At 34.9% G+C, this 17,046-nt stretch overlaps 1 protein-coding gene across 1 annotated transcript; it reads right to left on the bottom strand.

Moving 5' to 3' along the window:
• Positions 1–1,033: 1,033 nt before the first annotated feature.
• LOC109166618 (protein FAR1-RELATED SEQUENCE 5-like) lies at positions 1,034–8,026 on the bottom strand. The gene is made up of 5 exons (XM_019315511.1): positions 7,884–8,026; positions 7,560–7,569; positions 7,311–7,442; positions 6,241–7,214; positions 1,034–1,193 (listed from the first exon to the last, which is right to left on the bottom strand). Exons 1-5 carry the CDS (start codon positions 8,024–8,026, stop codon positions 1,034–1,036), a joined length of 1,419 nt encoding a protein of 472 aa, XP_019171056.1.
• Positions 8,027–17,046: the final 9,020 nt, after the last annotated feature.

Raw genomic sequence — 17,046 nt, 5'->3', positions numbered from 1 at the left:
CCTATAAAAGGGGAGGAACACTCATCAATACAGCATACATTGTAATGGCATCGATTGAGTCTTTCACACCATTAGCACAACCACCATCTGTTCTTCATCGTCGTATTCTTTACATTCTTCACAATGTATACCCTCCTCATCATACTCGACATCCTTCTCCTGTTGTTGTTATTGTAATTGATTTCATTAACAACACATTCTAAACCTGAAAGCAAAACATCCCTTAATGCAAACTTCCAACCTGAGATTGTGTGGAAATTTGGGATGTTCTCCGCCACGACTTCCAGTTTGATAAAGGTCTCCCCGCCCATTCAAACCAGATTCACAGCACAGTCAAGAGTACATTATGAGTGCTGCTAAAGTGGGTATATAGATCGTTGTAAAACCCAAGAAATTGACAAGCTCGCAGAGGTCATGAACGTGGTGTTTATTTTTTATTTTTTTATTTTATTTATATTTTTTGATAAAGAACGGGAGAATATTGTATTTGGGCAATTTGCGCATTTTAAGTTTTAATGTCACGTATGTTAGATGTTATCTAACGCATGTAACTTATTTGGCTTTAATCATGGACTAAAGTTTTAATACACAAGCCAACGCGCATACTGTTGATTTGTTACGCATATTAAGGCTTAATGTACCACCATTTAAATATATATATATATATATATATATATATATATATATATATATATATATATATATATATATATATATATATATATATATACGCATTTTTGGTCTACAAGTGTTTATAAACGCACATTATAATATATGCATATTATATTAAAGGCACATATTATACAATCTAAGGCAAATAAAGATTTTACTATAGGCATATTGCGTTCCCTTTTTAACGCACATTAGGTTTAATGCTGCGCAATTTAAATGGTTTATCAACACATTTTTAAGCATCGTGATGATGACCAACTTCACCATAATAAACTTCATATTATATAATCATTAAACACTGGACACTTATTACATCAAAACGTAATATTAAGAATGTGCGTCCATCATAAGATAATCGAGCTTAATATTCCCTTTCTTTCTTCACGAAGATTGGTCCATTTTGAGAGTCGACTTCTTCCTCTTCATCAGCCTCTTCATCAGCTAGGTGGACAAGAGCCTCCATTTTCCAAGTGTTGAAAGAGATTTTTGAGCCTGTGTCGCTGTCTGAATCATCAGGAATACTATCAACAGGGTAGTTGTCAATAAATGCTTGAAAACGTTCTTCGAAAGTTGGATCATTCAGATCCTTCTTTCAGTGATCCTAGATCTTCCTTTGGTATTTTGGAAAGGGGTTTTCTGGACTTCTTAGACTGTTTGTCTTTCTCAACATTTTTTGTTTTTTTTTTTTAGAATCCATCTTGTTTTGAGATGAGAAGGTGTGATGGATTATCCATTCTTTAAATAGACTCTTCAACATAATCCTGGCTTATGAACGGTTGCATGTTACGTGTACTAAAATTACATATGGTTCTGACAACAAGATAGACATATGACTTATCTTTAAAATAAGTGACAAGTCTATTTCATTGTCAGCAATTTTTTCATTTCCCATAAAGGAAATGTGTTAAAGTTGAATGGTCATTCAACTTATAAAAAAACGCAACCATTAAAGTCCCTTTTTTTTTGGTTTTTTTGGTTACAAGTCAGTGAGTATACAATCTCATGCATATTTAGACTGAAATACATGCATAATAAAGTATCAATGTGTGCATAGTAATGAATAAATTGACGCATATTCTTTTAAGAATACCCCAATGCACATTGTAATATTAATAGACGCATTTTAAATTATTTTGCTCCATATATTAAGTTATACATACACGCACACACATGTTAAGTGTAGATGTAACGCATATTAGAGAAATAAGGTCATTTAGATATGTACTTGGCATTGGAAATAAGTGACAAGTCAATTTCGATGTCAGCGATTTTTCTATTTCTCATAATGGGAATCTATTAAAGTTAAATGGTCATTCAATTCTTAAAAAAACGCACCCATTAAAGTTTTTTTTTCTTTTTTTTATTGGGTCTAAGTTAGTGAGTATACAATCTCATGCACATTAAGAATGAAAGACACGCATAATAACGTGTTAACGTACGCATATTAATGAATAAATTGACGCATATTCGTTTAAAAATTCCCCCACGCACATTCAAATATTAATATACGCATTTTAAATTATTTTGCTACACATGTTAAGTTATACATACATACGCATTCTAACAATGGAAAGGGATTTAAAAATGGAAGAAAAATATTTCAATATTAAAGATAAATTAAAATGGAAAAAATAAAAATTATTTGAATAATAATATCCTTTATCATAATAGAAAACAGATTATTCAATGGGTGGTTTTATTAGGTGTCAAATAACCAATTCATATTTAATTGAACCGCTAAAAAAACACACTCATTCACGTACATTAAAATCTTAATTAACGCACACTAAAGTAGAAACGCACGCACCCTGTACTGATATTTCGACCAAATTAAAAGTGTGAACATCAATTTATTTTTAAGTTCACGAAACGGTCAACATTGAATTTCTCCAATCGGTGAATTTTACCAAGTTATTCGCCTATAAAAGTGGAGTATCACCTTACCATACAACATATATAATGAAACTGTGTCATTTGAGTTTTCCACACCATCATTTATTCATCGTCATTTTCTTCACATTCATCACGATGCATACCCATCCTCATCATACTCGCCCTCCTTCTACTTGTTTGTCAATGTAGTTGATTACAATAACAACACATTCTAAACATCCCATGGATCAAATACAATACCACAACCCTCGAAGTTTATACGAGGAGGTAAAGGAACTATGAGCGAAGCCAACCTCCTTTGAGTAGAGCTCGTAGGTGGTTCTCGTTGTTTTCATCTAAAACAGCACATTTTAAGCCAGAAAAGATCTTCTTCTGTGGATCTAAACGCTAACTGATTTGGATGTATTGGACTGTCCGGTATGTAATATTCAATTTAGAGATCAACCAGGTGTGTTTGTCTGTAAGTTGAATATAACATGTGGGGCAGTCTAATACTTCTGGATCAGTTAGATTTTAGATTCATAGGAGTCGATCTTTTCAGGTTTAGAATGTGTCGTTTTAGCCCAGACATACGGCAGGATCCTTTACTCCTTTTGTAGATATATCTTTTGGTACCTTAATGCAGGCTTAACCAAAAGAAATATCTCCAAAAGGTATAGACGGCTCATGTCGTTTGCCTGGGTTTTTTTTTTTTTTTTTTTTTTTTTTGTTATTAAAAATAAGCTCTCATGTCGCTTCATTAGGTTTGTTGGTTGATGTTGTTTCAGATAATAAGTGGGATGTTCCCTTATTATTACTGTTGTTGTTGTTGTTGTTATTATTATTATTATTTTTATTATTATTACTATTATTATAGTTGTAGTAGTAGCAGTTCAAAGTGTAAATTATTGCAATGTAAATAATAAATCTTTTTGCATTTTATTCATTTTTTTTTTTGGGATGTTTTTTGATAATGGTTAAATAAACAAGCAAATCCAAGTATCGTTAGACAAAAATCAATGGATGTTATGTAATTTGGGATCTTAATAGTTTCGTGTTACATGATAATTTAATAGAAAAATTCAAGCACATTAAGACTTTTTTTCAAAGAAATATAAGTTATTAAAAAATGCACATTAAGACCAAATTCTATGCATATTACAATTTACTGAAAAAAACACTCAGACTTGCGTATTTTCTAATCCACATTATGTTTCTGTATTGCGCATGTTATGCTTTTTGGTATTTGCCACAGACTAAAGTTTTAATACATAAACCAACGCACATTTTATTGCCGTATTACGCATATTAAGCGTACGTATTACATTTTAAATATATTCTTTTTTTGTTTGTTTTAATTTTCAAGAATTGTTGTTTAATGTTTTTTATATAATTAGAGTAATGGATGAGCCCACTGGTGAAATGGTAGAAGTCTTTAATCATAATGATTTTGCCCAGGATTGAACCCCCTTTAAAGACTTGATTATTTTATTTTATTTTATTTTATTTTTGTTTAATAATGAACGGGTGAGTATGGTCTTTGTCCAATTTACGATTATTAAGCTTTATGGTCTTTGTCCAATTTACGATTATTAAGCTTTAACGTCGCGCAAGTTAAATGTTAATAAACGCAGGTAAAGCAGTTGGCATTCACGATCGATCAAAGTTTTTACGCATAAACAAAATGCACGGTCTGTTAAAGTGTTACACATATTACGCCTGAATGTAGCGCATATTAAATATATTGTTTTTTTTTTTAATCTTGAGAATTGTTTTTCTTTCGGGTCTACAAGTGTTGAGTATAATGAAATGAACGGATGAGCCCACTGGCCAAATGGTAATAGTCTTTGAAAATGGTTTAATTGGTTTTTCGACGCACTTTAAACTTTTGGCTTTTAAAAATCTCTTATTTCACTGCAATTTAATTAAATGTATATTTACACGCATATTGTTCTCGTATTTCGCGCATGTAACAGAGCAAACTAAAGCATATTAACTCTTTTCTATCAATCCGCCTTTAAGTAATATTCAAAGATATTTGATGTCAGCACTTTAAGGCATTTGTAGTTAGGAAAACGGATAACATTGAATGGTCATTCAATGCCTTAAAAAACGCACCCATTAAAGGAAATCTCGAAAAATCTAATGTGTTTGTAATTCACGCAATATTGAAATCTCAAATCAGTGCATGCATGTGACCAAGTTATTCGCCTATAAATGAGAAGGAACAATACACAACTGAGCATCAGGTTTTATTGAAATGGCTATCTCTCACGTTTCCGCACGTACAAAAGAACCCTCTTCATTTATTCCTCATCTTATTATTCTTCTTCCTGTTTATAATCTATGTCCTTTTCATCTTCCTCGCCCTCCAGCTTGTAGTGATTGTAACTAACTACAAAAATAACACACTCTAAACCTGAAACAACATTCGTCATTAGCAGTTTCAAGCTCATCATGTCGCAACCAAACATATCCAAGGCTGAGATTTGAGCCTTTTGGCAGGTTGGCAGCGTGTTGGATGCTGCTGGAACCAGAAGAAATGTCTTCAAAGTACTAGAAACCATGCAGTGAATGTGTTTGCTTTTGTCTCAATGTGTATTTACGTTTGCAAATACTAACATATTAGAGTGTAAATTATTATTGCATGCACCGAAGCTTTAATATAGAAACCAACGCTCATTGTGTTTCCATATTACGCATTTTAAATTGATATGTCGCGCATGTTAAATGCAAATCATAAAGTACTAAATCGATCATGTATCTAACCCAACAGGGTAGCTCAAGTGGCAAATGAGCTCTCTTTTGTGGGGGGGGGGATTCCATGATAACTTGGGCGGACCACATTGTGGTTTACAACAACAACAAAAAAAATAAAAAATAAAAAATAAAAATCGATTATGTATGTGCCATTTTATCTGCAAATTATTTCATAATCAAACAAACACACTTTAAGTTTTGCAATCGCGCATATTAGACTAATTTTTAACGCATCTTAAATTAACTAATAAATAAAGAAAAATAAAGTGTTAAATATTCTTAGTTTGGAGAAAAACAAGTATTTAATATTGTTTATATAATGAAATGAACGGATGAGCCCACTGGTGAAATGGTAGAAGTCTTTGAACCGAATCCCCCCTAAAGACTTAAAATTTTTTTTAATAGAGAACGGCAGAGTATTTATTGTCTTTGTCCAGATTACGCATCTTAAGCTTTAATGTCGCGCAAGTTAAATGTTAATCAACGTATGTAAAGACTTTGCCATTTACCACAGACCAAAGTTTTTATACATAAACCAAGGCACATTCTGTTTCCATATTACGCATCTTCAGCCTTAATGTAGCACACGTTAAAAGTGTAATTAACGCATATTAAGAATTAACTGCACGCAGGTAAAGTATTAATGACACGCAGTTTAAGCTAGTAGCATTGATTTTTAAACACAAATCAGTGATAAAAACAAAACTAGTAATTGTTGAACATTAAATTGAAGTATCTCAACTGTAAAAGCATTATATGAGTTAACTAAGTATTTGTGTTTCATATTTGCTATTTATTTTCATTCTCAACTGTAAAGGCGTTGTAAAAATAGACTGCTATGCGTTTTTCTTACCCTTTTGTTTGTCCTTATTTTTGGGGTTAAGTGGGCAAGTCCTGGTGTCATGTCAATCTCCTCTAACACCACAAAAATTGCACCTCCTACCCTTTTCTTTTTTCAATGCCAACTCCTTGCTGCTTTTGATACGTTTGCCACTGCCCTTGTTCTTTGCATGTTTCGGTGGAAGTATATTGATCTCTGAAATCTCTGTTGATTCACAAAAGGATTCTATAAGAGTCTTCTTGCTGTGCTGAGGGGATAACCTTTCCTTTCCTGACATTAGCAGCTGTTTCTGTTCATTAATCACTTGCGAAAATGCAACTAAATGCTCCATGTTTGAACCTGCTAGATCAATACAACAGTGTACATCTAACCACAGTTTGTTCAGCAACATCTTCTTTTCATCCTTTGGTCCATTCTGATAATAAATGACACCATCTATTTCAAATGTAGCCTTTAAAGATGCATCCTTAGTCCACCGATTAACCACATACTTCAGAGGTATCTTTTCAAGGTATCTAAAGACCACAAATATGTGTCTACACAACAGTCCATCCATCTCAAACATCTTGCAACTGCATGTGGCCTCATGGTCATTTACATTGTGCACCACACTAAATATTTTGTTCTTTCCATCCATAATATCATAGTGTAACATTCCACCATCTTCTCTAACACTCAACACCATACATTTGAAACAGGAGGCACATATTTCTTCCTGAACTTGATAGAAAACAGTAATGGTGTAGACAATTGAAGCATGTTTTTCAATCCCTAAAGGCGTCTTCATATCTAGATTGTAGCCTTGATTGTCACTGTTGAGCTTTGCGTTAGTGTTACGTTGTGATTTAAGAGCACTGTCAAAGTTCATCATGAATTCAACTAGGTAAGACTGTGGGCCAGTAAAACGGTTGTACGTGTAGTTCTCACTTTCGGAACGAGACGTTGTCCTGAGTAGACCCCCCATAAAGTCATCTCTAAAATAGGCTGGGATCCAATGGTTTCTAACCTCAAACATAGTTGTAAACCAATTGTGTTCGACTAAGTTGTACTTTTCCATGAGCTCTCTCCACTGTTTCTCAAAATCAGTAGGTTACAAAGATGATGTCCAAACAATTGAGTTCAATTTGTTCTTGAACTCCTCATTCTTGTTCAACGTAGGACCCACCTTTTCCCCAACTTTACACATAATGTGCCACATGCAATAACGATGTCTGGCTTGCTTGAAAACTCTTGGAATCGCCACTTTCATAGCTGGATCTTGATCAGTGACAATTATTCTTGGTTCCATACCCATTGCCTTTTTAAATTTTTCAAAGAGCCAAACATAAGACTCAATGTCTTCTTTCAACAATAATCCAGCACCAAATGTTATACATTTTTTATGGTTATCAACTCCGGTGAAGGGTATAAAAACCAGATTGTACCTACAAGACAAAAAGCGACATCACAGTATACAGGTGTCAAACTGGCGCACTTAGAGCATTAAAGTAACGCACATTAAGTTTTAAATTCGCACACATGTGTACTTGATGTCTAATTCCGGATGTTCCACACTAATATGTGCGACATTAGTGTTTAAGATGTGTGGTATAAAGCGACAATGTGCGCTTATTTATATTACAATTCTTTTCAAGTAAACAGTGAACATGTCTAAATCTTAACGTGACTCAACATATCAGGCAATGTTTAATTTGAATTAATTAATGAAACGTACGCAAGAATGTGAATAGAATAATACCGGTTCGTTGAATATGTAGCATCAAAAGAGATAACATCTCCAAATGCAGCAAAATTCTTTTTTGACATTGGATCTGCCCAAAATAATCTACTCATCTGCTCATCTTCATCAACATTGTAGTCAAAAGCAAATGCAGGGCACATCTCTTGTTTTTTAACAAGATTATGCACGAATATTTGTGCATCGGTACCCAATATGTATGCTCTGAGATCCCTTCTGACATTTTTAAAGTCAACTACAGTTGCCCCAACTTCAGATTAATCCCCCACAATCTGACTGTATAAACTGTGTGATTTTGATGCTCCAATATTTGCTTTAGCACAATCTAGTATAAACTTCTGTTGAACAGTAGATATGTTTCTATTTCCCTTTAGGAACTGCCTTGCAAGGACTGAAGACATGCTTGATTATGTTTTTCAATAAATGTCTTGACTTGGTACCCAGCTACTCCAATGTACTTAAAAATAATCCTAGCTCTGCAACCAGTTCTGTTTGAAACCCTCCGCCGCTTTGGACGCGAAGGACCTTCCCCCGCATCTGCATTTGATTTTGAGTGACAATGTTGAGCACCCGTATTCTTAAATCCTTCTCTATTTCGTGCGGGTAACCTTATTTAAAAGGTACTTACTTGTCCAAAGTCTTGTCTGACCCCACACACTTTGAGGTAGACCCGAACTTATCAACGTCTTGATATTTATGTTCGGCAACAACGTTCGATTGAGGTGAATACTGTGTCGTACGCTCGAGTACGATACCAACGCTTACGCAGAATCACCAATAGGTGTTTCATATTCACTACATCGATCGTTTCTAACCGCCTTAATTCCACGATTAAGTTGGTTTTCCACTTTATTCTTTTAAAGAATAAATTTATCAACGACATCGTTTTTGCTCTCAAGCAAAATTCACTTAGCACTATCGAGTGCTATCGTTGATACTCCGAGAAGTACATCCAAGATGTCACCCGAAGGTACCCGAAAGGTTACGTACCTCCACTTCTCGATAACTCGCCTATGACCGAAATGTACGTCTACTTCTCGATCACATGGCCTAGAGGTGCTTCTAGCACTTCTTAGAACCGAGATGTGCGCTTCACTTCTCGGTGGTTTTGCCACATCACAAACATCATATTTGTGCTTATCATTAAATTTGGAATGTGGTCCATGCTAACTAATCTACGTATAGATTCAAAATTACCATGACCTTGTCTACCGTGCCACAAACATGAAGAGTCAACCAAGCAAGACCAATTAATAATATTTTATTAATTACGGTTATTACACTGAGCTTACAGCCCAATTAGTAATTAACCCTTGCCTTCATTCCAAAAATTAGACAAAACCTTGTCTTAATCCACAATAGTGACAACTTTATAAATCATTACACCATTACTCGCAAGTTAGGTGGTTCAAGATTTATTTTGTTGTCCCAACACTTCCGTCATTTGTCACAAATTAATTTCATACTAGTACAATTTGGTATCTCTAATCAAGTTAATTTTCACCTAATTAACAAGATTATATCAACCAAATTTTCAACTAGTTGAATCAAGCTTGTATAATCGTATTAAGAATATTATTTAAAATATTCAACACATTTGAGCTTTGACGCTCACGATTATATAGTCATCCCAATTTTGACAAATTGACTATACTTGAAATCTAGAACTGAAGTCCTTTACGAGATTTCAACCATGCAACACGTTTGTTACATACCACTATGGCCGTTAAGCCATTCAAGCATTTTCCGTGGAATTGCTTCTTGAAGTCCTTTCTGCCCAAAGGCAACAAATGGATACCAGATTCCACTTGAAAGGCTTCACTCACGATCATTCCTTCGTCAACTTGACTTAGGACGATCCCGGAATCTACCATCTTGTATTCAAGTAATCGGCTAACGATAAACATTTTTGCCTTAGCGTCATCACTCTTATACTTCAGGTCCAGAGATTCCCACAACGAGTCACACAAACCATTCAAAACATAGTTTAGGCATAGGAAAGCCAAATATTTCCAGATCCTTACTATGCTAACGGTTTGAGCGTTAGACCCATGTTCCTATCCACTAGGAACCATCTCGGTCAAGAACCATGACATTCCGAGAACCACTAGGCTGAACAACACTTTAAGTTGCAACCCTTCGAAATTCAACTCCGTGAATTTCCTTGGTCTTTCTACCAATCCACAAGGCACCGTCCCATGTACCTTCATCGTAGGGATATACCCTTTGATGCCACCACCGGTCTCCGAACCAAAGTTCACCGGGGTTTCGGATTGTGCAACTACGTTGCCGATCCGACCAAATAAATGTGCACCACGAGCAACATTCACGGTTCCACCACTCGTGGAATCCATCAATTTAAATCACCAAAAAAAAAAGCTCGGTTTTAAGATTGTTGGATATTGGTGAATAAATCGATACACTATATATATATATATATATATATATAAAATATATATTTGTCCCAAAAAATAGAATTTAATTTATAGAAAATTAATTCCAACCAATTTTTGGTACGAAACCAAAATTACATATATATACAACGTATATGTATTAACCAAATAGGGATTTATTTTATCAAAATAATCCCACCACAACTAGTACGAAACTAGTACAAGGATTTAATCTTTCCGAGATTAATCCCACCACTTGGTCCAAAACCAATAACAAAAATAAAAGCAAGAACGGGTTTCTAACCTGAGGTTTTAACCCAACGCGAAGAAACAAGAAGAAGCAGAGGAAGCCCGAGTCGTGTGTACACACACTCTCCTTAAAACCGATTCGCCACCTCCCGATGGTGCTAGGATCGTTGTGGCGTCAGTCTCCCAGGATAAAACGGACTACGACTTTGGCGTTCGAGCACTCCAACCCAAAGCCCGGCGAACTAGAACACAAGTTGAGCACTCCAATGTTTTTAGAAGATGTTGGCAGAAATTTCCCTTTGTAAATGAGATGAGAGTAGAGAGAAAACAAAGAAAGATTTTGAGAGTTTCAACAAGAATGTCCCTTCAAAAAATTCTGCCAACCACCCAAGGTATTTGTAGGAAGATAGGGAATAAATAGCATATTCATGGCCATTAACCAACATAAATTCAAAGTTTAACAATTGGATAATAACGTTTGAAACGGTCGTACTTATTATCGTAATAATTCCAACGGTCACGAACTTAATACGAGATTAATTCATACCGACCACAACGACCCGTTTCAAAATATATGAGTGATCGAGAAGTCCATACAAACCCGAAGGTTTAACGAATTGGGACCGAAAACCACACCCGAGTGGTCCGCAAGCACCAAAACGGTGCAGCACGAATCAATGCATATAGCATTGACTCGTGCTCACCGAATCCACAACACGAATTGAGCTGCTTTGGAATCCAAAGCTTAAGCACAATTGGTTCGTGCAACATTCGTCCATGCATTCAAAAGCAAAGCACGAAAGGTGCTAAAATCCCAAATCACTAATTAAGTTTTCAAGCTTAATCATTCTTTAAGCTATCAAAGCTTAATCACAACACTTAAGCTTAATCAAGCTTACTTTCTTGCACACCTCGTGTACAACGAATCAAGCTTAATAACAAATTGCTAATTTAATTAGCAATTAGCTTAAGATTTTGGCTTCTCTCAAATAAGTTCACTTTGAGAATCAATTTCTCATTCACCTATTACCCATTTTGAGCGTACATTATATCAAATTCTTCGTCTCACTACGAAGAACCCGAATCGACTCTGACCCTACCCAAATCGGAAGTGGACCCACATATATTTGTAACACAAAATAATCACTCGAAATGCCATTTTTGCTAAAAATTCCAACATAAAAGCCCGCAAGACGTATGTTGAAAAGACTTTTGGCTCTCTCTCTGGAGCTCTATAAGCTCGGGAACCTTCGACCCTTGGACTTTGCTACCCGAGCTACCATTAGCAAATACAACACTCAATCTCCTACGAATACATATACTCGGTAAAATTTACCACATTGTTTTGGTGCCGTCTGTAGGGACCAACACTAATAGCTATGAGTTCGGCCCAAGTCCGTGATCATGTATCCTCAATCCAACCGTGATGCAGAGCAGAATTCCGATCAAATAGGATTTGACCTCCGCTCCTAAATGTCGCTATTACTTAAACATTGCAACCGGGTTAGTTTCACCACAATTAATGCAGGTGAAAAGTCTCGTACTAGCCAGCTTTAGTGGAATGTGTATAGTAGATCACAGAACCTAAAAAAAAGTAATATAATAATGTTGGAGAGATGAAAGGCAATCACTTGCAACATCAAAGTGGCACTTGCTAGTTTTAGAAGATCGGATGAAAGTATTTGTTAGAATTAATAAGTCACATGCAATCTATAATATGTAACAATACGATCACACTATCCTCCAGCTATAGCACACTATCCTCCAGCTATAGCTCTTGTAGTGATGATGATTGGATGATCCAGAAGAGTATTTTGTCTCTCACTTCTACTCAACTCTCTCTAGATGATGTATGAGATATGTAATGTGAGTAGTGAGAGGACTAGTGACGTTATAACCCACTGGCCATCATTGTGGTTGTATGTCTCTAGGTCTCCAAAACCCTAACTAGACTCCTAATCATAATGGTAGCCTAGCTATTAGGTTATTAGTGTTGCACCACATATCATGTAACACCCCTAAAATTTAAAACCTTGAATACTTATGAAATAAAGGCAATACTATCATTAATTCCGAAACAGAGCATACTTAAACATAAGAGTTGGGGTGCTATGCCACATCTGAGCTGGAGAACTCAGATGCACAGGCTATACTAACTAAATATCCTCAAACCAATGTCAATACATCATCATGGCACGCAGGCTGAAAAGAAAACTATCTATCTAAGCCTCGGTCCTCTAGTGCGCTCCGGAGCTACTCATCTGTGCCTGAAAGCCAAATATATCTGTTCAACGAATAATGCTGGTAACCCACTCCAACGCGTTAAAATACAATATAGGTATATATATATATATATATATATATATATATATATATATATATATATATATATATATATATATATAAACCATTTTGAAGCCAGAAGATATATACTTAGGAGACTCTAGCTTGAAAACCGAGAATAGACTCAACAAGTAGGGACAAGCGCATTCAATAGTTACAATCATGCATTTAAAGATACTAGCATATATCCTAAGGTCACATCATTCACATCATTATTCAATCATTATTTCAACACATAAGCACACTTTGGTGGCGCCACAGGACCAATCGCACACCAATACATGAGGGTCAGCGCATATAGCACTAACACGACCCAGCAGCACCCTGCCTTGTATCACAACACGAAGGGGTTGATCGCAACCAACCGATGAACTGCAGCTCATCATAACGTTTGATCGCAACCAAACGGTGGACCGCAGCCCAAAAGTGTATTTCTGATCGCAACCAGATTATGAACCGCAGCTCATGTAAAAAGTTTGATTGCATGGGGGAAGATGAAAGTGCAAGTCATATTTTCGCCAATTGCTGCGAAGCCGTGAATGCATTGAACAAGTTGGGGGTGCCAAAGTCTACTCATGCAATTGGTAATAATGTTAGTGATTGATTTTTTTGGTTGTATAAATGCTTTAAGTGGTGACTTGCATGCTAAGTTTGTAGTGGTTTGTTAGGGCATTTGCTGTTGCAGGAACGATAGTGTGTGGAAGGGGACTCGTTTCGATTTGAATTTAATGCTATGAAGGGCTCTAGCGTACCGGGAAAGTTGGAGGGCAGCCAATGATATTACATGCAACACCACTGCTAGTGATGAAGGGATTAGCTAGGTAAAGCCGCAACGGGGAAGGACGAAGTTGAATATTGATGCGGCGATTGATCAGGGGAACAATGTGATGGGGCTTGGTTGGGTTCTAAGAGATAATGAGGGGAGGTTTCTGGCAGCAAAAGTATGCACACAAGCTGGGGAATTATAATGTTAAAGAAACTGAAGCACTAAGTCTTCGGGGACCATCAGTTGGCTCAAGAATACTAGTATGGGTAATGTGGAGGTTGAGATGGACTCTCAGATTGTTTTTCATGTTATTGTTATTTCCTCTTTTAATTTTGCTTTTGGTTTATTAATTGATGATGTAAAAGAATTAGCATCCACGATTGGTGATCTTGAATTCCATTTTGTTAAGCGATCTGCGAATTGTGCCGCACACAATGTTGCCCTATGAAGCCATTTCTAAGGCATGCTGCGGGGAGTGGTTTGACATTCCTCCATCTTTTCTTGTAAACTGTCACAATTGGTGATATTGAATTCCGTTTTCGTGATTTAATGAATTAAGTGTTTGTTCTAAAAAAAAATATATATTATTCATACTTAACCAAAATGGCCTGGGCATCAAAATCCAAAACAATAATGATAACAATGTTACGATACATTGATTCTTCAGTCCAAAACTGATAATCAGTATTATACTATAATAATACTAATAATTATTATGTAATAGTAATAATAGAACAATCAATTTCATCAATCGTAACCCTTGACATTTAATAGACATAACCAAAAAATGTCACAAAATATTATCATTATTATAATATTATTAATACATATGTTTTGGAAAAAAATGACATCGTTTCAAAATTATGATTTCAAATCATAGTATCAAAATTCAAAGCTAATGATGATAGTAACGTTACAACTTACAAATCATTGAGCCATCGATTCAAAAACCGATAATCGTTATTACTATAATAATAATAATAATTCTTATAATTATTATATAACAGTAATAACAGAATGATCAATTTTCTTAATCGTAACCGAACAACATTTAATAATAACAATTGTTATTAAATGTCAAACAATATCATCATTAAATTCAATAAAAATTTCAAAATATAATTCTTAACATCATAATCAAAATCATTATCCCAATACTGAAAAAGAAGCAATATCCAATTGCAATAAACATATGCTTTTTTCGGAAATCATGATACAAAAATCGTACTCCATAATTAAGAATATTATCAAATTATGACAAAGTTGCAAAATTCTATAATTACAATGAATACCCATAATAATCACATAATATTATAATAATTAAGGTAGAGACTTAAAATGAAAAAAAAAAAATTATTGAAACCGCAAGCCTTTAATATTTTTTTGGAAACTTTTTAAAGCTTAATAAAACTTATACCGAAAAATTATTATTTAAAATAGTGTCATTAAATTGTAAAAATAATAATAACAAAAATAAAATTCACTATTATTTTAATAATAATAATAATAATAATAATAATAATAATAATAATAATAATAATAATAATAATTGTTGGGTAATATGGTTGAAAATCGCAAAAATAATAATTTTACAGAAAAATTATTATTATATGGGAAAAACAGAAAACTGGGAAGGAAAAAGAGGTGAAAAACTCGGTAAGGGTTAGCACGAGTTTGAACGTAATGTTCTTTTCCTTAAAACCTTATTTGTTACCTCCCACAAGTGCTAGGAGCGTTGTAGCCTAGGTTTCCCAAGATAAAACGTGCTACGATTCTTTGTTTAAGCACCTAAACAAAGAACCCGGCAAACAAAGCAAAGCTAGAACACAGGTTGGCTAAAGAAGAGAGTAGAAGCAGAGTTTTGAGAGGATAAAGCTACTGGAAATCCTTTGTTTCTCTACTGTGTAAAAAACTACTGCTCTACCTCTCTTTCTATAGCGATGTTGGAGTGTTAGCATTCAACATGGCCATTAAATTGGTATTAAAACCAATTGTGTAACACCTGTAACAGCCACCCACTAAGTAGGATTAAACTCAGGTTTAAAATTGGAATTAAAACAGTATTAATTCCGTAACAGATGAGTTTAATTTGTACAATAGGCTGAACTTTCGGGTTTCAGACCGTTGGGGTGCAGGTTCACACGAGAGCACAAGGACCAGCAACACGAGAGTACATCTCTCGTGCGTGCTGCTGTGGTGCACCCTGAGAATGCATCTCTCGTGGTCACAGATGCACGAGAGTTGTGCTCTCGGTGCACCACAACCTCTCGTGCTCTCTGTAGAACCAAGTGACTATACCAGTTGGAAAATGATACCGAAGTTTGGCATAACTTAGCCCGCAAGGCCAGCCAATTTCCGGACGACAGTCGTGCCCGCAGGTGCCGGCGCACGCGAGCTCGGGCTTGAATCAAGCCTTTTTGATCTCTTCTAGTTGGATTTTGATTTGCACCCCACTGATAATTGTACCACAAAATAACCACTTAATATGCCATTTTATGCCATTTTAAGCTAATTTTTCCAACAATAATAATAATAATAGAAAATTATTCACTATTCTTTTAATAATAATTATAATAATAATAATAGTCATAATAAGAGAAAATTATATTTTTCATCCCAAAGTTATAGGATGATTATAGAATTCTTCCTTAATTGTTGGTTATGTTCATTTTTCGACCTTTTATTAACTTTTTATACTCACTTTTTGTCCTTAGATTATATTAAAATTGTAATTTGTGTCCCTACTTTTTTGTTAGTAAAGGGACAAAAAGTGAGCACGATCAACAATTAGGAATGAATTTTACAATTATCCTATAACTTAGGGATGAAAATGTAATTTTTTAATAATAATAATAATAAAATAATAGAATATAAAAAGAAAAGAGAGAAACATAAATAGGATTACTGTTCATTCTCTCCTCAATTTTAGGTTCACGCTTCCATGCTTATAGGATTATCGTTTCGCTCTCCTTAATTTCTAAAACGGCATTAAACAATAGTTAGACTTGTAATTTCGGCCTATCAACTTGTTAGTTCTCGCGTGATAGTCGTACGGTAACGCATCGATTGTATGTATGAAGAATATTGCAATATGGAATGGAAGAGTAGAGAGAAAAATATAACACAAGAATGTAGAACTCAAGAACACAAGTTCACTCTTTCATTATGCCTTGAACATGTATATATATACATCCATATAACCCTTCATTTTCTATAACATAAATAATGGAATAAATATAAGGCAAATGAAAGGTCTTGTGATAATGGCCATAATAATAATAATATTTATAACATTCCCCCTTGGCCATTATCAAACTATACTCATGCCTCGTTAAAAACCTCGCTAGAAAAACCCAGTGGGAAAAACCTAGACGAGGAAAAGAGTACACGAAGTATGTTGATCCATGTGTTG

The sequence above is a fragment of the Ipomoea nil genome, unplaced genomic scaffold, assembly GCF_001879475.1.
Source record: "Ipomoea nil cultivar Tokyo-kokei standard unplaced genomic scaffold, Asagao_1.1 scaffold3104, whole genome shotgun sequence".
Lineage (NCBI taxonomy): Eukaryota > Viridiplantae > Streptophyta > Magnoliopsida > Solanales > Convolvulaceae > Ipomoea > Ipomoea nil.
The sequence above is the reverse complement of the archived record's forward strand: the minus strand, read 5'-3'. Positions and strand labels throughout refer to the sequence as shown.